The following is a 27,207-nucleotide window of genomic DNA, read 5'->3' on the forward strand; positions in this document are numbered from 1 at the left end:
TAATCTTTTATCTAATTTAATTAAAGAATTGAGAAATACTAACAAGTAAACATTTTAAACTGGGTTTTGACAGAGTTTTTTTTCATCCAAAGCCAACTGAATTTGGATGGATTTTCGCTTACTCAACGCTGGAATACAGATTCAAGTTTGGTTAAAACAGAAGAAATGCATCTGGAATGGATCTAAAAATATATATGGCTTAAATATCTTTCCTTTGTTGTACTAATATGTAAAAAAAAAAAAAAAAGCAACTAAAAAAACCAAAAGTGTTTCTACCTGTTATAACCTTATTATCTTACCAATCACTTCCTCTTACCTAGCTTGTGAACATTTAGTGGTAATATTAATTTTCCCATCTTCAATTAATTATTCAATGTACCCGTCCTTACATAAAAGTCATAAAATTTGTCATTTATATTGGCTTAAGGCATTTCACTCCATGAATTAAATGGAAGACCTACAGCCAAAGCAAACTTGAATTATGCAATAAAGATTTATACTTGGAGGGAGATGGAGATAGCACTGGTGATAGAGACAACGACAACCGACTCTCGACACCTTGGCCAAAACGGATTGACTTATTGTACTCTGGGGACCCAGCTAGCGGACGGACAAACCGGCGGACGGACAAGCGGGCAAGGCGCCGGAAATGTTTGCACCAACTGACTGAAGTGAAGTGAATAGGAGGAAAGCCAGCTCTAAAAGAAGGATGACCATGGGACTGGGGGGCGAAGGGAGCGGCGACTGTGGATGACAAGTTACCGACAGACGACGGAAGACACGGACAGTTAAACTTATAGGGCGGGAACGACTGAGAGGCGTGGCAAATCCAATAAACACAAAACGACACAGCAACCATTGCAACAGCAATGACAACAAAGTTGCTAAATTATCGGAAAAGCGGGGGTGGTAATGCAACAATTCTTCTTGGTTCATATTTGTGTGTGTTGGATATGCAAGTCACGTGACTTAGTTTTGCATCAAAAACTTTTCACGTGGCGTTCAACTTTCAGCTTTGGCTCACCTCAAGCTGCGTGGAAAACTCACGCTCGATTTATGTAACTTTTTGACATCATCAAAAGTTTGAAAAAAAAATGTTATCTTAAGAATAAACAGCCGAGGAAATTTTAAAATATGAGTTAGGGGTTGATGTTTGGGTAGCTTTTTTTAAAAGAAAAATGGTTCGAAATTTATTATTGTTATTAATAAGATGTTGGATAAAATGTATTGAGAATATAAATACAGATATTGTGATATTTTCGGACTTTAAATGACATTAGACACTGCAACACACATGCAACACATTATTCTGAAAGTAAGAGGGCATTAATACTAAGGCTTTTAATTACAAAAACTTTTATAAAGGGCTAAGAAAACTTAACGCCTTTCATTATAATCCCATTTAATCATATTAATCTTCTAAAATTTACTGCAGTTCAGCGGCTACATTTTGCCAAGTACACACGCCAAAGTAAAACCATTTAGCGTTGCATTGCACTCTTTATTTCTCTGTTTTTTTTCTTGTTCAGGGGGGAAAGGCAAAGTCAAATAAAAATGCACAGCAGACAGCAAAGCCGGTTGTTGAAAAGCGCAATAAACGCATTTCTCAGCCTGACTGCACTTTTTGTTTTGTTTCGTTTTGCAAACGAGACCAGCAACAGAAACAAAATCGATAGTCGCAAAGAGCCGAAAATAACTAAGAAATTTCCGCTCAGAAACAGATACCGCGAATATAAATAAGAAATACATTTAAAATGGTATTAAAAGAATAAGAACGTGGAATATGTCCTCTAACGACATTGCAAATATTGTCCATTATTGAGATATAACGATTTTAATTTAAAAATATGTATTTTCTAGAATTAAATGTATTAAATTGTTATACAAATAAACGTTTTGGAATCTCCCTTAAGATAATTTTAGTTTGGCGTAAATTAAAACTTTTTTTAGAGGAACTTATTCCACTAAAATCCATCTAGCCACGCCCAATTTCTCTTGTATTCCTAAAGATATATAAAGTCATACTCCCCATTTTCCCGTCGTGTGTGCTTGCTGTGCTTAGCTTTATTTTTATTAGTTTATTTTCGTTTGGCTTTTTGTATGACACGCGAAAGGTCTTTGCACTTGACAACAACATCGAAAGGTGGAAGCTAAAATTTAAACCGAAAGGGGAACAACAAAGTGTTCTCGCAACTCCAACCTTCTTAACAATTTCGCCTTGATTTCGTTAAACAATTTAATCTTGATGTTCGACTCAAGACGTTTTTTCGCACATCTTTGGGACACTCATTTATGTCTCTCACACTTCAAGCAGCAAACGTTTATTTATTTACGGTGTGTGTTACACACAAAAATTCAAAGTCAACAACTTTTCGTGCTCAAAATTAAATGCGTTTAATGTTGTTATACCCTAGTTAAAAAGGGGTAATAAGATTATTTGAAGTGCCAAAATTCAAGGTTGTACTATTATAAAGTTTATGTACTCAAGAAATATTTAATAATTACATTTAATATTAACAAAATGGTCCACAACAATAAAAGTGTAGACAAAAGTTCGATAAGCCTAACAAACCTTTCTATTTATCACCTGGTCTTGTAAGATTTAAAAATATGTCGAGTGTATAATTTGTACGTACTTATGTTTGCCGTTTTTTGACTTTGTAATTGTGTTTCTCCTTTTTGAATACCTTATGAATTTTGTGCTGTGTTTATCATAAGTTCAACATGTTTATTCCAATTTTGGCCTTAAAATATTTTGGGTTTTGTGAATGAAACCACCATCAAGGTCAACGATAACTGTTCTGTTAAAATGAAAATAGGAAAAATTAGATATAACTTTTAATTTAAACTGGTTTCTGAATGTTGATGTGAGTGTTTAAAAGCTCTTTGTTGTTATTAGATTATTCACTTTACTTTGGACATTAATTTTGTTGGAGAACTGGTTCATTTTATGTGCGTTTAATGACATAGCTAAAATATGTTGTCTAAAAATAATATTTTTGGTTTGGATTTTTTTAATGGCTTAATTAATTAGGAACATTCTATATATATTACCTATATATAACTCTCTAAACTGCCTTACAAAATATGAATACCGATATGATTTTCATTTACAAATACTTGTTTAAGCTCTATCGGCTTATCAATCGGTTTATTCCAATGTACACCTCGTAAATAACGTAAATAAACAGCCTACAAAATATTATATTTGAAATAACAGTCAAGCATGTGCAATTTTTTATTTGAAAAGATTCCGGAACCCACCAACTTGTCAATCCACTTTCAATCAATCCAGCGAATACCATTTACATAACGTATTCACCCATCAACACCAAATGTTTTTAACCGAATCAAAAGAACAACAACAAATTTGAATACAATCCGGAAATTTACGCAGATTGTAATTTTGAATTTTTTTGTCCACAGTTCCTGGCTGGTTTTTGCTATTTATGCTTTGTTTTCTTGTTTCTTATGGTTCTCGTTTGTTCGAGCCAATGGGTAAAAACAGTTCTCCCCCTTAACCACCCCCTCATTTTTTCTCTTTGTCTCTAGTATTTTATTTTATTATGCGTTTCTCGCCTATTTGCCATTCTAAGATATTCTTGCCGTTTTTGTTGTTTTTCTGGCTATCTCAGTCTCTGCTTTGCGAGCATTTTCGTTGGCTTCGCCCTCGCTCTCTCTCACGCATGTTTTGCAACAAAGAGGAGGCCGGTTTTTGTTTTCTGCCTCTCCCTTTTTTTCTGGCTCACGCGCTCCCTTTTTCGCTTAGCTTTGTGAGTGTGTGTGTTGTATCTGAGTGTGGATTGTATCTGTGTTTTTGTTTTTTGTATCTATCTTCACAGTCAAGGACAAGTTAATGAACGATTTTCCCTGTTCTGTGGATTTTCCTATATGAGGGGGAGGTGGGTGGTGAATTTGTTTTGGTCTCGAATCGCTTTAATTATTTACACAGAAAAGAAATCTTGAATTATAAATATTTTTACAAATAATAGGGTTAGATTATTTCAATTTAATAGTCAATTTTCATGTTCAATATTAAGCCCAATGATTTTTCCTGAAAGCAAGATAAATTAAAGCATATTTAAAATTATCTTTACTTGCAAATCTTTTTTCTCCGTCCATTATTCTCAGACAAAATTTGTTTTCTTTGTTTTGTTTTGTTCATTAACAAGCCGATTTATATTTTGTTGTTTACTTTTCCGGTTGGTGGATTTTTGTTTTGCTCGGCGCCGCACTTTTTGGCACCTCTTTGCCGCCTGGTTTTTGTGCTTATTTATTAATTGCGGTTTAATTTATTTATTTGATTTATTTTTTCTTGCCTACCTAAAACATTTTCATTCATTTTCTTCTTGCACTTTGGTGAGAGGAGGGACTGTGACCCATATTAAATAAAAAAATTATTGCGTCAGCAGTTCGTTGAATTTTTCTTGTATTGTTTTTCATTTTTATTGAATCACTGCTTTGTTGGTAATCTTTTTGTATCTTTTGTGTCTGGTGGCCGCAGATCCAAATTCGCATTTTTCTGCTTAAGCTTCATTTCTTTCGCACTGTCAAGTTTTTCTTTGTCTCGCTCTTTATTTTTTCACGCTCTTTTAAAACGTTTTGGCTTTACAGTTTTTGGTTTGGCTACGCTAAATATTTGTCAAAAGATTACGATGCTTGGTAATCTCTGGTGCCCATGTCTCATTCAAATTTTCGGGGATCTGTGAAATTGTTGTCTTAGGTCATACACCAGAGCAAGGAAATGTATTTTAAATATTTGTTTAAATGCTTATTAAAATAAAATAATATAGATTTTTTTCTTGTCATTATAATATTTATAGGTTTACTTGTAGTTTTATTTTTTTAAAATTTTTAATCTTATAATTATAATGTTATTAATTGTGGCCGAAAGCAAGGCCTTACACAGTTTTTCTGGCGACTTGTGCTGTTATTAATGCAAAATTTACAGCCAAGGCGTGCTTTTCCTTTTTCACCCAACGTGCAACACCACCCCCTTTCTCCCTATCACCCCACCCCCCTCTGTTTAAGCCCAGTTGATAAGCTCTTAAATATTTAAACTGTGTGTCAGGATGTCGGAAAGTTGCCAGATGTGTGGGCGGTTGGTGGGGCTTATTCTGTCGCATTATGACGCAAGGAATTGCCTTTGGGAATGGTTAAAACACACAAAAGGCAAGAAAAAAAAAACGGGTCGGAAAAGTTAATTAACAATTTGTTTGCAACGCTCCGTTGACATTTAATGTCGCGATGATGTGATTTCTTTGATATTTGCTTTCCTGAAAGCTATCAATTGCCACTGGAAATTCCCTCAAGAACGCTTTTCACTAGCGAATTGAAAGCAGCTATAACAGCAAAAATGTTATTTATGATTCCACCTAATTATCCTATTTTTTGGACTGGACTTCTTGTTGTACTTAATAGTAATGGTAGTTAAAAATACGAATTTAGGTACTTTTTTTTCAGACTTAAAACATTGATATTAAGTTTTCGTTTAAACAAATTAAGCTTTCATGTGTTACATCTGTGTTACATAATAGAATAAGGGAAAATTACAAGAACATTACGTGCAAAGTATAATTTAATGTTTTACATGATTTTTCAGATCACCACATCCACTGCCAAGAAATTGTGGGAGAAATCCGATGGCAAGGGCGTGACCTCTGGCAATCCAAGTGGACCACTGAATCCCTTGCAGATTCCTGGCATCGGTGATCCCTCTTCAGTGTGGAAGGATCACACCTGGTCCACACAGGGCGAGAATATCCTGGCCCCGCCCCCTTCGCGGGGATACGCCCCCCATGGAGGTGCTTCCGATACTTCGAACAGCGGCAATGCGGGCATACTGAGGTGAGAAAACTAACGCCCTGACACACAATTTATAATCGGTTCAATTGACCGTGAAATGTAGATAAGCAAATTAGTTTCCATTTTATACACATACATTTCAACAAACCGAGGAAATAATTGAATAGGTATAATACAAAATAATTCAAAAAAATTAGAAGGCTTTAATGAAACTCTGCCAAAAATCACATACAAACAGAAATGTAATCATTTTTCTGACATAACTTTGATTTGTGTTGAAATTTGTTTAAATTTGAGGCATTAGTAAAAAATCAAAAATATTTCTGATCCATGATTTTCTTGTTTAAACTCTCTTAAAAATCATTTTAATGAAACACTTAAATTGTCTTCCATGTCAACTAAAAATACAAATGTTTTGAGGCATTTACAAATCAAACAAATTTATAATTCCGTTAAAAACACAATTCAATTGCCAGCCCTGTCAAATAATAAGTCAAAGTGTGTAAATTTTAAAAAGACAGTTGTGTGAAACTTAATCTGTTTTTATAACAAACGAGTACATTGGATTTGTTATTCAATTTGTTTAAGTTCAAGTTAGTAAAGTCTAACTTTTACTTATGAATGTTGTGTATTCACTTATACTCAGTTTTGCAATATTTTTTAATAAAAGCTCAACTTAGCTTTCCAAAATCATGCTTATTTTATATTAGTTACTTTTGTAATTCAAATAAATAAAATTGTATTTATTTTATATAATCTAATAATGTATTTTCACTTCCAGTCCCCGCGATTCAACTTGCGCCAAAGTGGTGGAATATGTTTTCAGTGGTTCGCCCACCAACAAGGAGAGCCCTCTTTCCGGATTGGAGCCGCGATTGCGCAATCTGAAGTTTGACGACAACGATAAGGTATGTGTATTGAACGCTCAAAAATATCCAGAAATATTATGTAACAATTCACGATTTCGAATTGCAGTCACGCGATGATAAGGAAAAGGCAAACTCTCCGTTCGACACAAACGGATTGAAGAAGGACGATCAGGTCACAAACACAAATGGTGTTGTCAACGGCATTGACGATGACAAGGGCTTCAAGTGAGTAGCAGTAGACAAATTTCAAGCTCCAACTAATTCTCGCAGACCAATAGAGTCTTAACACACTCTGGGTTGGTTAGAAAAACTAAAACTGGTTTCCACACTCTGCCAGTGGGCTTCTTCTTGCCTCTTCTCGCTCTTGACCGCAGAATGTTTTCATGTTATGATTACTGAAACTGAAATTTTCCAGTTCAAGGTTGGGTTCTTTCTTTTTTGCATAGACTTTCACTCTTTTTGAATCCACAATCGAGTCAAGAGGGAGAATGGAAAGGAATGAAAGTGGAGTTTTTCCAGTTTTAATCATGACTGGCAAACGGCTTAGAAAAGTATGACTGGTTCTGTTTAAAAGTCTTGTCTAGTCATTATTTGTTAGGTACCAAGGTTACACAATAGATTTGGTATTCAAAACTATAGCAAATTTGTAAGTTAGGTTGGGCCTCTCAAATTGTATGTAATTAGATGTAGAAATCTATTTCCTATCTGTTTTGAAGTATAAGTGCATTTTTCACACAGTTGGAACTGAAATTAGAGCGTTTAACAATTATTTAAGCTTAAAAAATGATTGCTTTGGCTACCAATTATTTGGGCATAGTAAAAGTTTTGTAGCTTGCATATTATTTATCAAATGTCTTTTTTGAATATTTCATTTTAAGAAAGAGTTTAACCCACAAGCACAATTGTATCCGATTACTTAAATTTTGTACCTTACCACATTTTTTGTATTTCACTGCAATTGCCATATCTTCGTATTCATGTATATGTGTCATAAAATTGGCAAGTGATTGTTGTGCGTCCGCCCACAGTTTCTGTATTTCCATCTCCATTATTTATTATTAATTTTTAATTGTTATTTATGGCGATGGGGAAAGCTTTTTTCTTCATGTGGCCCACCTGCGCTTTGAGCCTTCTGACTTGACGCAACGGAAATACGATGACACTTTTGAGTAAATTAAAGTTGGAATTTGTGAAGTTATGTTGAAAGTGTGAATTTCTGCAATAAGTAGGGGGAGTACTCTGCTGGGCAAGCTAAAAAGACAGTTTTATTTGGCTTTTGCAAATTGTCAAATAATTGGAACAAAGTTTAAGCGGGATAATGGCTTAAATGAATTTAGTGTATTTATTTTTGCTACAAAATTAAAAACTTAAATGATTAATGTTTAATTTATTTTCTTCAATATTTTTTTCTCTAAAATGTTTCTTAATTATTTAAAACGTCATTATAAATGATTACTAAAATTATTACTTATTTTGGCCATAAAGTTAACAAATATAATTATTCAAGTTTAACTCCTTGTATTTGATATTTTTTACTTTAAATGTTACTAAATAATTTAAAACATAATAATAAAACAGTGTATTTGCCGTTCATGCAAATATATTTTAATTATATAAATGAAATAAAATAAAATTGGACTTTTTTTAGGACTGGTTAGGATAACTTGCATGATGATTACGAACCAAAAGTGAAACTAATCAAATTATAAGTACAACTATTCCATTTTTAAAAATCGTTAACTTTTTTAATGCAATTCTTTTTTTTATGTTGTAAATTGTTTTAATATTTAGTTTTGATGATAATGGATCAAATGGTATTTGCCGTTCTTAACTAAAGCTGAGCAACTTACTTTTATCAAGCAACCACATTGAACAAATTTAAAAGAAAATAAATATATCAGAGACACCAGAGTAACCGCTTTTAGGCCTAAACAAAGAGAAAAAGAAACCAGTCTGCGGTTTGCCTCTGTCTCTCTCTCTCTTTTATTTATCTCAGTTTCTGCTTTGCCAGCCGGCTGGTTTCTCAGTTTCTTTTTCCTTTTTTTTTTTTTTTTTTCCGCTGACGCTGTTTTGCAATTTCATTGCCGGTTGGCCCAAACATGTTTCAATGCCAAACGTAATAACTATTATGATGTAAGTGGCAACAGCAGCAATCACAAGAAAAGCCAGAGAAGCAGCAACGCAAATCACCTGCAAACAAGAGCAACTATGACATATCGAGACGAAAATACCTTTTCCGGTTTTGATTTTCACAGAACTGGTTAGATTTTCAATTGATTACATCCTAATATACTAATCAACTTATGGTTACTTCCTTCTAAAATTCAAAACTCAATTTAAAAAATATTTGTTAAACCTATTTAAACTACCAAGCTTACCTGCAAATAGTGAGATTATGTTTCATTTCATATGAAGTGATAATAAAATAGGAAACAATAAATGTAGCTGATAATCATTCAACAATGAAAAATGAGACAGTCGGACAGCAAATAAAAGTGTTGAAATAAAATCGAAAACGTTTTTTTATATTTCTTTTATTTGCTATACACTTTTCGATTAGTTTTCGTTTCATATTGCATTACAGTGTGGGCTTGAGTTGCCTATTTCGTTGTTTTTGTTGTTGTCGCTGCGGCTGGAGGTTTCTTTTTTATATGTTTTTTGTTTTTGTACGTTTTGTTTGAAATTGAAGTTGCGAAAACATTGAAAAGCGAAAATCGTTGCTAAAAATAATTCGAGGCAGGCAAAAGTGGACAGCGACAAGTGACTCAGCTGACTGACTGGCTAACCCACTTACTGCTGCTGCTTCTTCACCACCTGCCAGTTGACCCAGACTGCTGCCCCTCCCGATTTTAGCCCCTTTTACCGCTAACACTCCGACCTTTTTGGCTACTGATGCCTCAGTTTTTTTTGTTTTGTAGTCTGTGCCCTCGTGTTGCTCCCTTGGGGGCCGCACTTTCTTTTGTCTCGAAAAGTGTAAATTTTGGTGGCAACGAAAGAGGAGCAGCGGGGTCGGAATGGAATTACGTAAAACATAGTGCTTTGGGCTAGGTCAGACATGACTCTCAGAACTCGGGGCCAATGGAAAGTCGCCAATGAAAACCTGACCTCAGCCAAACTAGAGCGCTGTAGAAATGAAGAAACTTATATGATGCTTACACCATAAAGTGAGAGCATGAAATCAGAATTTTTTTTTAAAACCAAATTTGATAAATTTAGTATGTTTTGTAAATTTAAAATAAATTAAATTATTTTGGTAAATAGAAAGCCAAGGTAAAATATGAGTTGTCTTTTTGTGCGTCTTGAAATTTATTTATTTGTGTATTGTATTTGCAATCCAATTGCTGATATTTATTGGCTAGTAAAATATTTAATAACGACTATATAAAACGGTTATAATTCCTTTTCCTTTTATAGAGAGTTTTATAAACGATCGTTATTCCAAAACTAACTAACTGTAATTATTATTTTGGTTGGCTTAATAGCCTTTTTTTTATTTAAAGCTTTATAAATATTTTATTTTTAACATTTTTTTAAATGTAATTTACATGCAATGAATTGTTCTTAAAAATTAATTTTGGCTAGCCAAAGCCAAAATTCTAATTTAAAGTAGAAAAGAACGAAAATATTCTGGTTTAGCTCAAGACTGGGAATATTTACTGCCAGATGGTTAGTAATCACAACCAGAAGTCTGAAAAATACGTAGTTAAGGTGTATGACTGACTAACAGATGAAGTCCAAGTCTTTCCGCAGTTTTTAAAGCTTATGACGTGAACTGTTTATGAATAAAGCAAACAAGATTGATTACCCACAAAAGTGGCTAATAATTTTGTATTAACAAACAGTAAGCTGAACAAATTGTAAGTAATTAAAATCTTAATATCAGAAATAATAATCTACATTGTTAATAGCTTAATTTTCGAATGTCCTAAGAGCAATTAAAAGTGAATGTTATTTGTAAAAACTTGGAAATACATTTTATAGTCAAATTAAAATAAACTTATTTAATCTCAATAACAGAATCAATCATTTACAATCGAATCATTTTGTTCTACAAATGACTTAAGAGTAATTTAATGCAACGCTTTAAGAAATAGTTTATACAATACTCTGAGATCGCTAAACTTTTGTTCTCCCGCTGAGCTTGTTTCTTTGTAGTTACTTTTGAATTGTTATTAATGCGATGTGAATGACCTGACAATGAAATTATAGCTGTCTAATTATATACAGGAACACATGCAACTATCGTTAGAAAGAAATGGCAAACAAAGTAAATACTTAAGTGTTGTAAAAACAGTTGCAGTTGCAGAGTCATCGACTTGAGTCTGTGTTGGTTGCAGTGGGTTAAGTGCAATGAATGAATGGGAAGTGTCGTGCAAAGATAAATGCATTAATTAATTTATCAGCATGACTAACGCATATACACACAGTGGCAAAAATGTTTCCAGTTTGGTCTAAAGTATTGTGCTACTATGTGTTATTTGCATTTTAAGCGCCGCTCGTTAAAAAATCGTTGATTTTATGCTAATGTTGTGTTTAATTTATGAACTTTGTTCGGCTGCCCCGCTGACGTCATAAGTGACTGACAAACAAGTTTGCTGCTTAAGTCTTTTGTTTTAGAGTCGCTTTTGTCCAGTCACTCTAAAACTAAAGCTATGAATTAAAATTGTTTATTAAATTAGTTGCTCTAAATCTCTACCTGATTTTAATTAATTAATATTAATTTGCTAAAAAGCTTATTTGAAACACTGGTACTAATTATTAAATATTTGTGGCTGTTTTAGTACAACTGCAAAGGTTGCGTGTCTCTGATAAGTTAGCGGTTTGTGACATGGCTTTTTTGTTGTTACAGTCCATCTAAAACTTGTCTGGTTTGCAACTGTAATGTTATCTAACATGCTCTTAAGGTCCTTCGGTGCTCTCAAACTGTAGGAAATTAATCTGTTAAGTTATTACAAAACTGTATTATTATATTTTGGATTGATATTGAAAATATTTGTTGATATTTCAAAAAAAATTTTATTTATCAATTTATAACAAAATGTCAAATTTTATTTTCTTACAGCCGCACCCCTGGTTCACGTCAACCATCTCCCGCCGAGGAGTCCCAGCCACGACCCCCAAATCTGCTCTTCCCCCCACTGCCCCCCTTTAACCACATGCTCATGGACCACGGCCAGGGCATGGGCGGTGGTCTGGGAGGGGTCGTCGGTTCTGGCAATGGGGTCGGAGGAGGGGGCGGTGGAGGCGGGGCGGGCGGCGCGTATGCGGCCCACCAGCAGATGGCTGCCCAGATGAATCAGTTGCAGCCGCCGATGATGAACGGCGTTGGCGGCGGAATGCCAATGGCAGCTCAGGTAAAATAAAACGAAGAAATGTATAAAATACAAAATTAAGAGGAGATATAGGTTTACAATCAACCCGAAATCAATTATGGTTTATGTTAGGTTCACAGGAAATATTTTTTGTTTAAAAAAGCAAAAGAAAAGCTAGGATAACCATTAATTGTAACGAATGACTACTACGTCTAATAATTTAGGAAATTATCTTATATTGAAAGTTCTAATTTCGCCATATTTTAATACTTAATTTTGTATCTCATTGGACAGTCACCCATGTTGAATCACCAGGCAGCTGGACCCAATCATATGGAATCGCCAGGAAATCTATTGCAGCAGCAAAATTTTGATGTTCAGGTGAGTTGTTGAGATGAGTCCTTCCTCCCAATGATTTTCCTTTTGTTTCCAAATGGCCTCCAGAGTGACATTTTCATTGTGGTTTTCCAACCAAAAATTTGGGTCATGTGAGTGGTGGGGGGGCGTGGCTGCGGGAGTGGGCAAACACACCACAGAAGCTGGCTAATTTTGCACATCCGCCGGATGCTGCAGTTGCGTCCCCTGGTAGCCATTTCCGCCAGCCTTGCGCAATACTCTCTCTCATAGGCACCAATCTCTCCATTTCCCAACTTACCACCCTCTTTGTGGTGCCCATTTCCTCGTTGTATGCAATTTATTTCGAAACAAAACGGAAATCGGATTTATTAGCCGCAAAATTGCTTTTAAGCTGGTGCTGCTCTTGTGTACCAGTGGCTTTCAAACCATCATTTGGTTGGGCACCGTTTTCACTCACTTTTCTGTGGTGACAGTGGGCTTTTGATATGGTAGTTACCCTTAAATAAAGGAGAACATTTATGAATGATATGTTGTTCGTAAATGTTGTTGCAAGACACCTCATCGTAAAAAATATATTCATTAATAAATGAAAACGGAAGTTTCTTTCTTATTGACAATATAATGGTAAAACTCTAATTTTTTGTTGACTGAAAAGGTCAATTCTTTTGCACTTTTTTTCTTTTAGTCTAAATGGCAATAAACATTTTAAACTCTAATATTTTTGTTTTAAACAATAGTTAAATTTGTAAACATAATACATATGGTTTATACTTTTACTGGGAGTACCCACTGCACCGCAGTCAATGTCATTTATTTTTGTTAACTTCAGCTTTATATCCAGCAAACAAACAACTGAAACGCAGGCTTTCTCCGCCGGCTTGCCAAATTGAAAATCAATATGCGTTGTTGCAGTTACCGATGCTATATCCACAGATATCCTCCCTCGATCCATTGTGGCCTTCAACTGTTGGCCGCAAAGCAAATTGACATTTCCACACTTTAGTAGTCGTTGTTGAGGCTGGGGCAATCTGCACTTCCGCTTTTTATCGCTCGCTCCACATACATCCTGCAGGCATTTTTGTGTCGCCTTTGTCTTCTCTTCTAGCCAAAAAGGACGAAAAAGGGCAAAACTTTATCGTAGCTCTTTGTTGGCTTATGTGTGTCTGTTTGCATTTTAAGTGAACTGCCTGAAAGTATGCATCGCGAAGTTGCATCAAAGTGAAAAAGCCAATACACTGGCAAAAAATGTTAAAATAACAGCGAGGACAAATAATCGCAAAAACAACCATAAACTATAGTCTGATAAGGCTTAAGTAGGCAGAATGTCATTATAGTTGAAAAATATAAGGATATTATGGCGGAAAAAGGTGAAAGTCTAACGCGCCTCTTGCGTTTCGCAGAATGTTTTTACATAAGCACATTACACTCACACTAAATTCGAATACTTTTTCTACGTGCAGAACAAGGAAATAATATTATGAAATATAAAGAGTTAGACAATTATATATGTTTGTTAATTCTTACGATGGATTTCCAACATTAAAATGAAATGATGCCCTGAGAGGTCAGCTAAAAATGAAATGTCTTTGGCCTTTTATCGCGTGCTTTTAAAGCTGAACAGTATAAATTAAATTATAATCCATAAAGAATGTTTAAACAAATGTGTATTAATAATGATTATTATTATGTACTCATATTCTTCCAGAAAGATAAAGCAACTTTCAGCACTCAAACCATAAATAAAGCCGGGGAATATGAGAGGGACAAAGACCAAGCTGGTGGGCAGATATGCATTTATTGGCATTGTCTTCATGAGAGGGGCCGTGCAATATGTTGCCGATAATGGATAATGGATAATGCAAGGCATGCACTCAGGCATTTCCCCCCATTCTTTTACACTCCACTTTCGATGGCATTCGTGCATATTTCTTATTAAATTGGCGTTGATATTAACACCGAAAAGGGGGAAAGAAAAGAATCTTGACGAATTGCATGCAAAATAGCGTTGAAAACTGAATGAAAGGAATTTTCTTTTTTTTTTTTTTTTTTGTGGTTCCAAGGATAGCTTATGGCAACCACATACAATGAAAGCGATTTTTGACAATGGTTATGCAATAAATATGAAGACGAACGACTTGACGCGTTCGCTTGTTATGAGATTTTGAGACGAGAATGATAAAATTGAACACATTGAAAAGAGGTGAAGAAAAATGTGGTGATAAGTCGACAAAATTGTATGGAAAAATTATGGAGTTTTTTTTTTATTTTAATATTTTTAGATAACGAGAGAATTTTTTTTACTATAAAAATCAATAAGGAATGCATTGTACAATATTTATTTATATATAACTCTCGTCCTTAGCCGTTTTGTTATTAAAACCATCCGAAAAAGGTGGAACACAAAATGAAATGATTAAAGTGAAAATGTCAAAGAAATCATTACTTATATGCAGCAACAGAAACTAAAAGAAAAAGTCACCACAAACCGAAGAAAATGGGGCGAAAATGGGTAAAAGTGCTTTGGAAAATCGTTGAAAATGAATGCAAACTGTGGCCAAAGAACCATCAATATAAATTTCACTTGTGACCAATAACATATTGGCTAGAACCAAATGAAGAAAAATGTTTTCCAGAATTAAGAAGGGAAAAGAAAATTCGAAGTAAATTGAACAATTTTGTATGAAATAGATTATATAAATATTTGAAAAATGACCTACATAAACATTTGTTACTCTATGAAAAATATATTTACAAACTTAAATGTTTTTTTTTAGTCTATCAAACCCAAATTCTTTTTTATTTACCACTTCCTCATTATAAAACCAAAATAATTACAAATAATGTAGCTAACAAATGCTTTTATGCGGAAGAAAAGTTTGGCTTTGTTACGTTTACTGTTATTGTGACTTGTTTTTTTGTTTTGTCGAAAATGTTTGGTTGCTGTCTGTCTTAGTCATGCTTCATTGGCTGCTTTTGTGTGTTAATCAGTCATTTGGTTGAGGCTTTTGTTGCCTTCAACGCGGCTTAATCGGATAATTGTTTTCGCTCGCTTTTCTCTGCCCAATTCAACTTTGATCTGAAAGGCTGTTTAAATGATTTTAAAAGCGTTGGATTATATACTTTTCCCTTGTCTGTTGGTACTTAATCCATTGTACTTTTCTTTGTAAATCAGAAAGTCAGAGAAATTATATTTTGCAGGGCCTAAAAAGATTCTTGGGCAATAATAAAAGAATATTTGACATATAGTTTACCAAAAACATAGTTAATCAAAAAAAAAATACTTCATTTGTTCTATGCTTGCAAATAATTATGCCTGTATTATGCAAATTCCTACAATACATTTATGTCTGTTCAAGTGTTTAATTTATGCATTCCAATCGAAAAATATATTTGTATTAATATTTATTTTATTCTTTTGCCATTAGTGGCATAGTTTTAGGTAAACGGCAATGAGATTTAACATATGGCATTAACTAATGGGGGTATGGGCTAGCAACTTTCATTCCGCACAAATGCCAAATACATTCCGCATTTAAATTTGTCATGCATAATTTATAGCCGTCGAAGTGCGAGTGAAAATTTGCATAAAATTGCATTTAAATCAATGGAAATGCAGCATCTGCTTTGCTCCTTGCATTAACTGCCCCCACATGTTGTCCCTGGGTTATATTAATTCAGCAATTAATTAAGCGTTAATTGGCACAAAAAGCATATAGCTCATTACGTATGTGTATGGCACTTAGTAAATTAATTTCCAATTGTCCATGTGCAGTGTTTCACTGTTTGAATAAACGCCTGCTCACTTTTTGTGGCTCAAAATAAGTTCGTTGCATTTGAAAATCAATTTCAATTGAAAGCAACAATAGTGTTGAGAACGATCATTTTGTTTAGCTAAACTCAAGTTTGGCAAATAAATAGATGAAAATTTGATTTATGTATAAAGTCATGTTACTTTTATTAAGGCAATTGTTTATATAAATAATTATTGAAATGGTTCATAAACTAAGTTTATAAAAAAAAAACAAACAGTTTTCTTAATCGTTTGTATAATTAAATTTCAATTGACAAATAGTTGATTTGGTTAGAACGTTAACAAAGTTACTCAATCTTAAATTATTGATTAGGTGTGTAGAACTTGATAATCTTTTGGCTGTTTTTTGCTTATATTTGTGACAATTTTCCAGGACAACCTTCCCTATTCTCTTTAGTCAGGAAGGACTTTCCAGTTGCCATAGGCAACGACAAGTGTAGCTTGCTACTCCTGCCCCAATATTATGCGCCTGTTATCAGGCGAAAGCCATAATCAAGTGGTTGCTGTTTTTAGATGGAGGGGAGTGAAAGTAGGAGTGGGTTTTGAATAGTGGGTGGCTGAAAGTGTCATCCAATGCCGTCACTTGACATTTACCGCCAATAAAGCCCAATTAGCGGTTACCCCACGCCTCGGATACTCTGTCTTCCTTGTGGATGTAGTTGCCGTCTTCCCTTGAAGTTTGTGTGGACACGCAAATGCTAATTAGTAAGTGGCAAATAGTTGACATCGGGTAGAGTAGAGGGCGGGGGGTTTAGGGTGGTAGTGTTTTCGTGGGTGGTGAAAAGTGGCTGGGCGTCGCAAATTTGGTAGCCGAGACATTAATTAAGCGGCGCTATGATGCATGCTTCACAGCGTATGCGCCAATCAGCAATGTCCTTGCAGAGTTCACTTCTGTTTATTAACTAACTGCAAGAAAGTATCGTTAGATATGTAAACTTGTCATCAGAAATTTAAAAATCAAAACACAGCGAAATCCCGTAAATCCTTTTTTATTATCTTGATATCCTTTTCTGAGTTTAGAATTAATCCATATCTTATATACTTATAGACAAAGCAACTGTTTCAGCAAATGATTCAACAAGGAACTTAATTTTCCAATCAATCAAACTGATTTTAGTTCAGCTTACCCATTAGCACTTCTTAACTTTTAACTCAAACCTCACATGAGACTTTTCCACCTTATTGTGCCAGCGGGATAAACTTCAAAGTACGCGAAAAGAACAAGTAATTATTCGATCCAATCCAGCCCCGAAAAGAGATGGTGTAAGAAGAGTTTAGCGAATAATTTGCCTTTAATTAACATGGCTGACATCGTTAGGGAGATGGAGATGGCAACAGTTTGTCAGATAGTCGAATCATTTGTCTTCACGCCCGCAGGAAATACCATCCCCAACCAGTCTAACTCAACCCCCCCTGGCGAAAATGCTATTGACAGCCCCACCTTGCCTTGGCCTTGATGTTTCTGTGTGTGTGTGTGTTGGTGTGTGCTAATTAAATAGAAAAATTAGAAAAACTACGTCGTAAATTTCAGTACGCCGGGTACACGAAGTCGTGTAATACAAAACCCAAAAGCGCACTTATCACACTCCAGGGGCGAAAAAGGGAAAAAATGGCGGGGAAACAGAGGACAAGCGCTGACAAAGAACGATGGGGAAAATGGAGAATGGAGAATGGTGGGGAACCTCAGACCTCAAACCCCAGAAAAAAAAGAAACCCCAGAATACAACCCCTGGCGGGTGTGAAATCATTTGACGACATTGCTCTCTGCATGACGCAATTAATCACATTATGTTGGCCTTTCTGTGTTACTTATTTATTCGTGGCCAGAAGACTGAGCTGGCCAATTCGCTGCAGACTACGAACAATCGCTTGATTAGCTCATAAGTGCGCAGCTAAAGACATTGACCCCGATGAAAAATGGAATTACCCATGTAAATGGTACATGTAAATGCTAATTTGGTGATTATATTCTGCTCGATATTGCAATTGGAATTCATTAGAAAGGCCAATTACTGAAAAAGAATTGTCAGGACTTAAATTAAAAGTATAATAAAAAAAGTATTATACTATGATTCAAGTTTCTGTTTTGATAGGTTTCTTTTTTTGATTTTAAGTAAACAGCTTTATGAGAATTGATGGATTTGTATATTGAGATATCATGATTTAGATTGCTGCTTTAAAACGTTCGTTGTTTGACTTTAGTTATACCCTTATATATATAACCTTAATATATTTTAGTTGTAAATGGCTTTATGAACATTGGTGAATTTGTAAAATGTTTATTTAACTCTTTAAACTCTTAAAATAAAAATTATTGTTAAGTATATAAATATAGTTTCTTAAATTGCCTCATTCTTGAAATACCAATTCTAATTTTAAACACATTTTCAGAGTTTAGTGAATGCATAATTTTCATAAAATATGTGAGTTGTTTTGCATAATTAAATTTGAATTTTTGGGCCAATTTATTGCCATAAAAAAACTTGGAAGGAATATGACAAATTATTTTTTATTTCTTATAAATGCTTTTGAATAGTGTTATTTTTTAGGTAAACAGAAACTAAGCCACATTTATTATTGTGATTTTGTCTTATTGCAGGAAATCTATTTCAATCTGTTTGGTGTAAACCCCCTGGATACTACTTTCTCCCCCCTATTTACCCTAAGCCGTAATAACTTCCGACCTTTAGTCGTAGTTTGTCAACTTTTAGTTGGTTACGTCTGGGGAGGTTTACAACAACTTTTACATTAATAGTTAACAAGCTACATAATTAAGGAACCAGACGGAGGCTACTTCTTTTATTCTCTGCCTCCTTTCTTGGACAACTTTTTCTTGATTTTTTTTTGGCCGCTTTTTCTTGCAGAATTATGTGCTGATAAAGTTGTTTTGGACTTAGCTTTTCAGCTGCTCTACGGCCTTTTTGCAAGTCTGTCAATGACTTGTTGTTTGTTGTTTCGCTGTCGGAGCTGTCATGAGATTTCCCGAGCTACCGAGTTTTCTCAAAGCGTTTTCGTGTCGCACCTTTCATTTGCAGACAGTTTTCCACTTGCTCATTTTCCAGGCCACTTGTTTGCTTTTTTGGCCCTCTGCATTCATCTGCATTTCTTACTGCACTTAGAAAAGTTTCTTCGTCTGATGAATAAACCAGCAGTCGAAGAAGTAGAAGGAGTGTGTAATATTTAAAGTTTCATTCTCTGGGCAAACCATAAATTTAAATTGGCTCATTAGCAAAGGGTTAACCACAAATATCCGAAAGCAGTTCCCTTAACCAAATTTTGTCGTGCTTTCTTAGCTGGATTTTCCCGTATTTTACGGCCCACCCTTCGTTTTCCTTTCCATTTTGTCTAGCTCATTTGAGCTCATTTTGTTGGTCAGAAAGCTTAACTAAACTAAAAGCATGTAAAGCACTGGCACACACACAAAAAATAAAAAGTAGAGGAAAAGAAAACCGCATGCACACACTTTATTTGGCTATGGGTACGAGGAAAATGGGAAATGGCTTTGTCTGTTAAGTGAGTGTGTGTTGAAAAGTTTGTCATTGAATTTTATATGGACGAGAGTGTGGGGAAAACCATACACCACACACCGTACACCACCGAAACTCACACAGTAGGCGAAGACATCGGAGTTGATAAAATGTTGACAGTTTTGGGTTAGTTGTGGAAGCCTTTGAGTGGACATGCTGCAGAATGATGGAGGGGGCTGTAATTGATGGAGAGTATGGGTTCTTATTTGGCCAAATTAGAATAAAAAATATAAATTGAACAATAAATCAAACTCTTATGTAATTTTTTAACTAAAAACAGTGTTCTTTCTTGAAAAATATTTTATTTGCAAATAACTTCGTAATTAATCCTTGGTTTTTCTTTATTTTTTTTTTTCACGTTTCTCCAATGTTTATTTATCTAGCAGCCTTAGGATGGCCATTAGGAATGTGTAGTTTATAAACCAAAATTTAAATTTTCAATTAATAATTGTGAACACACAATCACAATCAATTCTGGGCAATCAGGGAATAATTGTGCCACGGTTGTCAACAATCACGCCATAAACTAATTGCATACTTTTGAGGCGGGTGTTTTTCAACGTCGCCATATTCTAAATAATTAATGCACAGAGCAGCGTGCAACAGTAGTTGAAGTTGTCTTCATTGACTTCATTTCGGTGCCCAACGGGCCGTGGTGGGTCGTATGGATGGAAAATGATTTTCACGCGGCAGAAGGGATAGTTGAAATGGCGACATACAAACTGACGACACTGCAAAGTCATAGATTTTTCCGAGACGGGCGCTCAATCAACCTGTTTTCTGGTCCTGTGAGGTAGGTTCAGCCACATTTAGCAGGGCAGGCACTTCCACTCTTCTCTTGCACCCACAAATCAACATCTATATATGTATATATGTATATATTCCAATTCAGTGCGCTTTAATGGTTCTGTTCAGACCTCCCTGCTTCTGTGGAAAAAAGGGGTTTCACTCCATTGCAATTTAAATATATATCTCCTTGATATTATATTTCTCCGGGCCAACCGACCAACCAACGACAAATCCCTTCACTCCCACACCATGAACATTGCATGTCACACGCAAACTTTATCTATTTTTTTATATCCTTTGCTGTCTATAACTCCGTGCTCTATATTTACGCTACATTTGGTCGGAAGTTTCCCGCGACTGTTGCTTTTTCCTGCGTTTTGCTGATGGCTGAGTTTTCCTTTTGTCTGCGGTGATGAAAGAGTATGATAGTTTCACTCCCTTCCTGATTAATACAAAAATGTTTATCTGTTTGTTATTAAAGTCTATGGAAAGATCATTGATTTTTCTTTAAACTTGTTTTTTAAATCTGTATTTATTAACTGTTATGCTTTTTTGTTTTGAAACTTTATTCTTTCTATAGATACCCTATACATTAAAAGGGTGTTTTCTTATTCTATTAAGCTTTGTATATTATTCCACTCAATCGGCTATTGTCAACCAAATTTGCCGCATGTTCGAGCAGAACAAAAACAAAAAACCTGAAAAAAGCGGAAGTTCATTTTCATGTTAACAGAAAATTGATGTTTAATGGTTTCTTTATTTGTATTCTTTCTCTTCTTCAGCTGCCGTGCAAAAAAAAGTCAAAGCTTATAGATTTTATAGCGTTAAACTATTAACGATTGTAATCTATACCCATTTGGAAATGTTTTTATAGGATAACACGCCAACTCTCGGCGCAGACAAGAAAATAATTTGGCAGTACCATCTGATTTGTCACGTGTGGAAATTGATTTTTACGATTTCGTGAATCACTGAACTTGATTTCAGGGCATAACAATAATGTCTTGCCTTTATATTTGTGCAAATTACTGCACCCAAAGTATCTTCACTAACCTAAGTCAATGGGTTTCGACTTCCCCCATCCATTTATTTTCCATTTTTCGCTGCATTTTGTAGGTGCAGACCGATGCGCTCCATTGGGGCGTTAAAAAGCTGGCGCAACATTGCAGTTTTGCCTTACATAATCATTTAGACGTTACTTAAGAAAATGCAATGCACTTTTTTTTTTTTCTTCTCTATTACGTATTCTGTTAGGTTTGCCATTAGTTTTATGAAAAAGCATAATTAAAAGGCCTCCAAAAGTCCGCAGCCCGAGTTTTAGGACGCTTTCAAGGCTTTTCGCAGAAATTAATTAAAGCTACGAAAATGAATGCACTGCTGGTTGGTAATCTTTTGTGGGCTTTTGTATTTGGCAGACCAAAGTCATCGTCATCATTATTCCGATCATTATCGCTATGTTTGTGACGTTTAAGCTAAGCTTTTCAAAGAGCCTGGCTAATTTACACACATTCAACTTGTAATCCCCGACATAATCACAGAGATGAAGTGAGAAGGTTGGGTCGCGGGTGCATCTGTGCATCTCATTAAGGATAAAGAGCAGGATGTCGTGGTCTCGCGCGTGTGTGTGCCTGTGGTTGCATCCTTTTCGGGACACTTTGGCACAATGAGCTCATTACGACACTGAAAATGACAATTTATTACAAAGCTTAAATTTTTACTACCCAAAAATAAATGTTTTTAATTCCATTTAAAATTTTTATTTGATTTTTTATTTTCAATATTCTTAAGTTTCTAATGATAATTTCAAATTTTATGTTATGGTATGTTTTTTATTGTAATATCAAAACATGATTTAAGGAAAATATCAATAAATAATTATTCATCTTTCCAATGAAAAATTTAGTAAATTATATGTTTATTTGATTTTTCGTTTGTAATTTTCTTAGGTAAAATAAATGAATGAACTGTTTATTTTTTTTTTTTAGCAATTAATAAAATGGGTTATCTATCACTTTCATATTTTTCGCTGTGCAGTGAACGGTTGGGCGCCAAACCAAAACAGTTTTACGGTCTTTTGTTTTCGATAAAATGTCACTCGCGTCACATTTCTATTGGTTTGCCGTCGTGTTGGGTGCTGTGGCGGCAGGACCTTTGTTACCATTTCTTTGGCCATAATGAGAGTGCGTCTTCAAAATGGCACTCTGAATGCTGAATGCCGGGGTCTCTTAACTTGGCTCAAAGGAGCCGGATTGAGTGCAGCAGCAGCAGCAGCTGTCATTTCAGCTGTCATTGTGTGACATCTTCATCATCAGCTTCGTCGTTTTTGCCCGCGTTCGCTTAGTCTTTTACTCTTTTGATAGACGTTTGTCAATCAAAATTATGAGCTGGCTTTCCTCTTTCTAGCTCAACATTTTCACCCTAGACCATTGTTTGGGTTTCGGTTTTGTCACTTTAGTTTGCCATCCTAATGCATCATCCTAAATTGGCATTTGGTGTGGGAGTGTCCCACTTTTGGTGATATTTTGTGTTATAATCATAATTTCAAAAATGGTAATTTTTTCCCATTGCTCGTCAGTGTAACGTGTCAAATTTATTTATTTAGTCTCTTTTCTTAAATCAGCTTGGATTAATGCCCTGCTAAGCGCTTTAACTTTCCACAAACACAAATCCCCACTAAGCTTGAACTTTGCCTTTCGTCTCGTCGCCCGCCGTGCAAAATATATGTATTATTCAAATATCCATGACAATGCCGTCCACAAATTATGGCTATGAACCTCTGGGAAGTTTATTAAACTCAAACTCAATTTGTGCCAACACCTTTCTCGGCTCTCGAACGTTGTCTGGATTTTGGTTTTGCCCAAAATTGTATGCAATGCCATGCTCAGCTGCTTTACGACATAATTACATTTTAATTCCAAAGACAACAAGAGCAAATAATATGGTAAAACTAACCAAAGAACAACATCAACAACAATTTGAAGTTTATCCGAAAGTTTGCACTCATGAGGTCTCTTCCGGTTGGCTGAGTACAATCTGCATGAATTATAATTATGTTTTTCATTAAAATTCACCTTGATGATGCTGAGAACAAGTTTCGACGCGATTTTCAACTTTTCGAGAAAACTTTTTGCCTTGTGTGTGGCATTGTGTCGCCGTCTAGCGGCTGTACTCTTTTGTTGTTTACATATTTGATTTACATTTTTAATGAGCTTGCGATTCCCTAAATAGAGTGAGAATAATTGTAAATGTTTCGTTAAATTTTTGAATTTTTAATTAAATCTTAATAATAATAAAAGAGGTGAAGCGCAGCACAAAAAGCAATTGAATGTACAAAATAAGTGGAGGGAAGTTGTTGTATCACAGTCAGGTGAGACATTCATTCGCCAAAGGACAAAGTTTACCTTGCAAACTACAATTTAATTTAACTTTATATATTCTTTGTTCTCCCACTCGACTTGTTCTGTTCTGCGCTGTTCAGTGTCATATAACTTGGAGTTCACTATAGATTCTCCCTTCTTCATTTCTTCTCCAAAGTTAGTTGCATTCCTGAACGCACAGCCAATGTCAGCTTTTTCAGTCAGTCATTTTGATGTTTTCTGTATATTTTTGTACCTCGCTTTTTTCTACAACTTTATCGTAAAAAAGTTTGTTCAACTGGATAGTGTTTGGATTTCTCAAAGACATTGTAATGATAGTGATGAGAACTTGATGTTGTAATGATAGCTATCAGAACTTCATACTCCAAACTATCACAAGACTTTAGTGCACTTAATAGTTAATTAAGTCGTTTCAGTGAATGTCGGACATTTCCATAAAAGGGCTTCTAGATTTTCAATAACATTTATGATTTTTAAGTAAATAATTTTACTTAATTTTAATTTAAGTTGTGTACACGTTTTTTATTTGTGGCCTTAATTCGATACATTTATTATCCAATAATTTGCAATTTAATTAATATTTATTTTATAATATAAAAGACTTCCACGAATGGATGAATGAATGAATGAGAACTGTAAGCAATTTCATGAATTTCAATAGCAAGCTATTTTCCTTCGCTGACTTTATTCTGGCTGGTTGTTGTTTACTTACACGTTCATTTTATTTAATTTTATGCACATGTTTCATTTATGAAATGCAAAAAATGCATCATTATGCGAAAGATGTTCGTATATACATGGATGTTCGTCTTGAATACAGCTTTTTAAATTCTCTTTCTAGTTTGTTTTCTTTTTAATGTTGGAAGTTTATTTGTGAAGCATATTTTATACAGAGTTTATATGGAGTAATTTAAAATATATTTTTTTGTATTAACATATTAAGATGCTATGTGATATATCCAATCGAATCCCCTGTTAGAACATCCCTAAGTCTTCATCTTCATTTCCTATTTGTGCCATGCATTTTTTATGGGATGCCTTGGAAAAAGTTTGTCGTGAGTTTTTCTCTATTTTCCTTGCCTTGTCAGGGAGAAAATAAGCCCACAGTCGATGTAGTAGTAGCAGCCACAGCTGGGAGCAGAAAATTATTCTAATTATGGAAGTAGTATCTGAGGCAGCTGTCTGACAAATACAAATTATATGGCAAAAGGTTTCGTAGTTATGTAAGATGGTTTCTACATAGAACTAAATATAAACAGTATAATAAAAAAAGCTTATATTTAAGAATTTTATAAGCAAGAAGTATTTATTCTGAATAAACTCCTATTATAAGCTCCTCGTTGTTATATAAAGAATATTGCGGTCGCCATAAAACTGTCCTTCTTCAGTGGCTAATTTGTGTTAATTATTGTGTTTACTCTTCCTTTTCGAACTATTACCCTTATTACTTTTCCTGGAATTTTTCGCTCCTTTTCGTATCTGCACTTTGTTAGTGAGGCTACAATGTTGGATTTAATGCACTTGTCTTTGACAATGACTAACGGTTACTTTGTTATGCCTTCAGCGAAGAACGAGCCCTCCATTTCCACCAGCCAACCAGTCCACCAGTCCACACGCCCATTACCCTGTGTATGTTTGCTTCGTGAAGCTGCAATAATGCCCCTTTAATAATTCTCAGTCATTTGGAAAATAACAGTACAAAGCCGTGACCATATCTCTGGCAGTAACCAACCTCAACTGGTCCGGTCCGGCCTTCATTCCCCGTCCTTTCGAGCCTTTACTCCCAACTACACACAGAAAATAATACATATGTTTTTGGGCGTTTTTATGTTTCATGTATTTTTTATTAAAAAAAAAAAAAGTAAGAAAAGTGATTTTCTGAATGGTAGCCAACCTATAACTTTGTAATTAACATCCAAATAAAAAAAATAATACACAACGACCATATATAAATTAAAAAAAAATTATGCAAAAAAAGGGAAAAAAAAATTCTTTTTGAATATTAATTATTTTACTAAGTAATTAAAAGTAATTTTTTTAAACAATTAAAAGTAAAACTAGCTTTCGTGTAGTTCAAAACCATTTTGACAAACTATATAAAAAAAATTTGTTTTTTGTAGGTTGAAGATGGTTTAACTATCATATGGTTGATTTCATAGTTTTTTTTTGTGCATTTTTTCCCCATTCTTTTCAGTTTTCTGTAGCTCTATCTTCCAGTTTTCTGTTGCACCTCGTTGTTGGGCTTAACTTGTTGTTAGCGCCTCAGTTGTTGGCTCTTACCACTGACCCTTTGCTACCTCACCACCAGCCCCTGCCCCTTTTGGGTCCTCCCAATTCATGTCGAACATGAAAATTTGTGTTGCATGTCCTTTTTCGCTTTTGCTCCTTTCCAATTTTTTTTTCCCCCTATCTTTTTGGCTCATGTCCCTCTGGCCACATTTTAAGCTGCTGCAGCTTGTTTCCACTGTTGCATTTTATTTTACATTTTTATTTTCGCTTTCCGGCTCTTTGCTCAGTTCTTTTCCATGTTCCACGCTTCCTATCCTAACTACTAACTGTTGCTATCTACTCTGCCAATTTAATACTTGGCTATGTGATTTAACTAAGTAGACCTCTGGGTCATGGGGTTTGACTTTATTATTATGCAGCTGTTAATAGTAGAACAAAAATGCTATTAGTTCTAATTTTGATTTTTTCTTTTCTTGCAGGTGAGTTGAAAGTTATTTTGACGGATTATTATGTGCTCTAGTTTATAAATGGGGTATGTACAATGTATTATTGAAAATAATAGCAAAAAAACAAATTAACAAATAAACTATTCTCAAGATTTACTATTAAGTAGAATCGTATTACCTAAATTAAAGCTAATTACCTAAATATAAATAGCTTTTTTTTATTTTTTGCGAGTTTAAGTAAAAGTTAAAAAGCAAAAAATAAATAATAAAGTTACAATTATATTTAACGGATAAGCTTAAAATAAATCGTATGACAACAACTAAAAGAAACTTTAAGCAGCAAGATAATTAAAACGTCTATTTTTGCCCACCCAAATTTCTAAATTTAATTATATAAGGTGTGTCAAGTGAAAAATGTTGGTTCAAATCGTATTGCTTTTGTTATTCAATTAAAACTTTAAGCTGGAAAATAATTTAAATGATTATTTTTCCTCTAAGTACAGTTGTTTGCAAATGACCAATAGATGCCACAAACTATGCTACTTTTTTTTTATTGCAAGTCAATTTATTTAGCTCCTTCTACACATTTTTTTATGTTTATGGAAGACAAGGAGTTAATTAAGTTAAACAACAATCAAGCCAGGCAGCGAAAGGTGGCTGCATTTTCATGCTTGCTTGGGGCACA

At 34.5% G+C, this 27,207-nt stretch overlaps 1 protein-coding gene and 1 long non-coding RNA gene across 10 annotated transcripts in view; one reads left to right on the top strand and one right to left on the bottom strand.

The window, feature by feature from the left end:
* Positions 1-27,207, top strand: part of LOC128266442 (maternal protein pumilio) — a 185,935-nt gene that overhangs the window by 15,388 nt on the left and 143,340 nt on the right. For all 9 annotated transcript variants that reach the window (XM_053002962.1, XM_053002963.1, XM_053002964.1 and 6 more), the window contains 5 exons: positions 5,603-5,847; positions 6,587-6,713; positions 6,781-6,899; positions 11,737-12,028; positions 12,281-12,367. In XM_053002962.1, the coding sequence (XP_052858922.1) occupies positions 5,603-5,847; positions 6,587-6,713; positions 6,781-6,899; positions 11,737-12,028; positions 12,281-12,367 (870 nt within the window). The remainder of the gene's footprint in view (positions 1-5,602; positions 5,848-6,586; positions 6,714-6,780; positions 6,900-11,736; positions 12,029-12,280; positions 12,368-27,207) is intronic.
* The window catches only part of LOC128266480 (uncharacterized), a 38,835-nt gene that overhangs the window by 5,894 nt on the left and 5,734 nt on the right, over positions 1-27,207 (bottom strand). The window lies entirely within an intron of this gene.

Source organism: Drosophila gunungcola, chromosome 3R (genome assembly GCF_025200985.1).
Source record: "Drosophila gunungcola strain Sukarami chromosome 3R, Dgunungcola_SK_2, whole genome shotgun sequence".
In the NCBI taxonomy this organism is placed as follows: Eukaryota; Metazoa; Arthropoda; class Insecta; order Diptera; family Drosophilidae; genus Drosophila; species Drosophila gunungcola.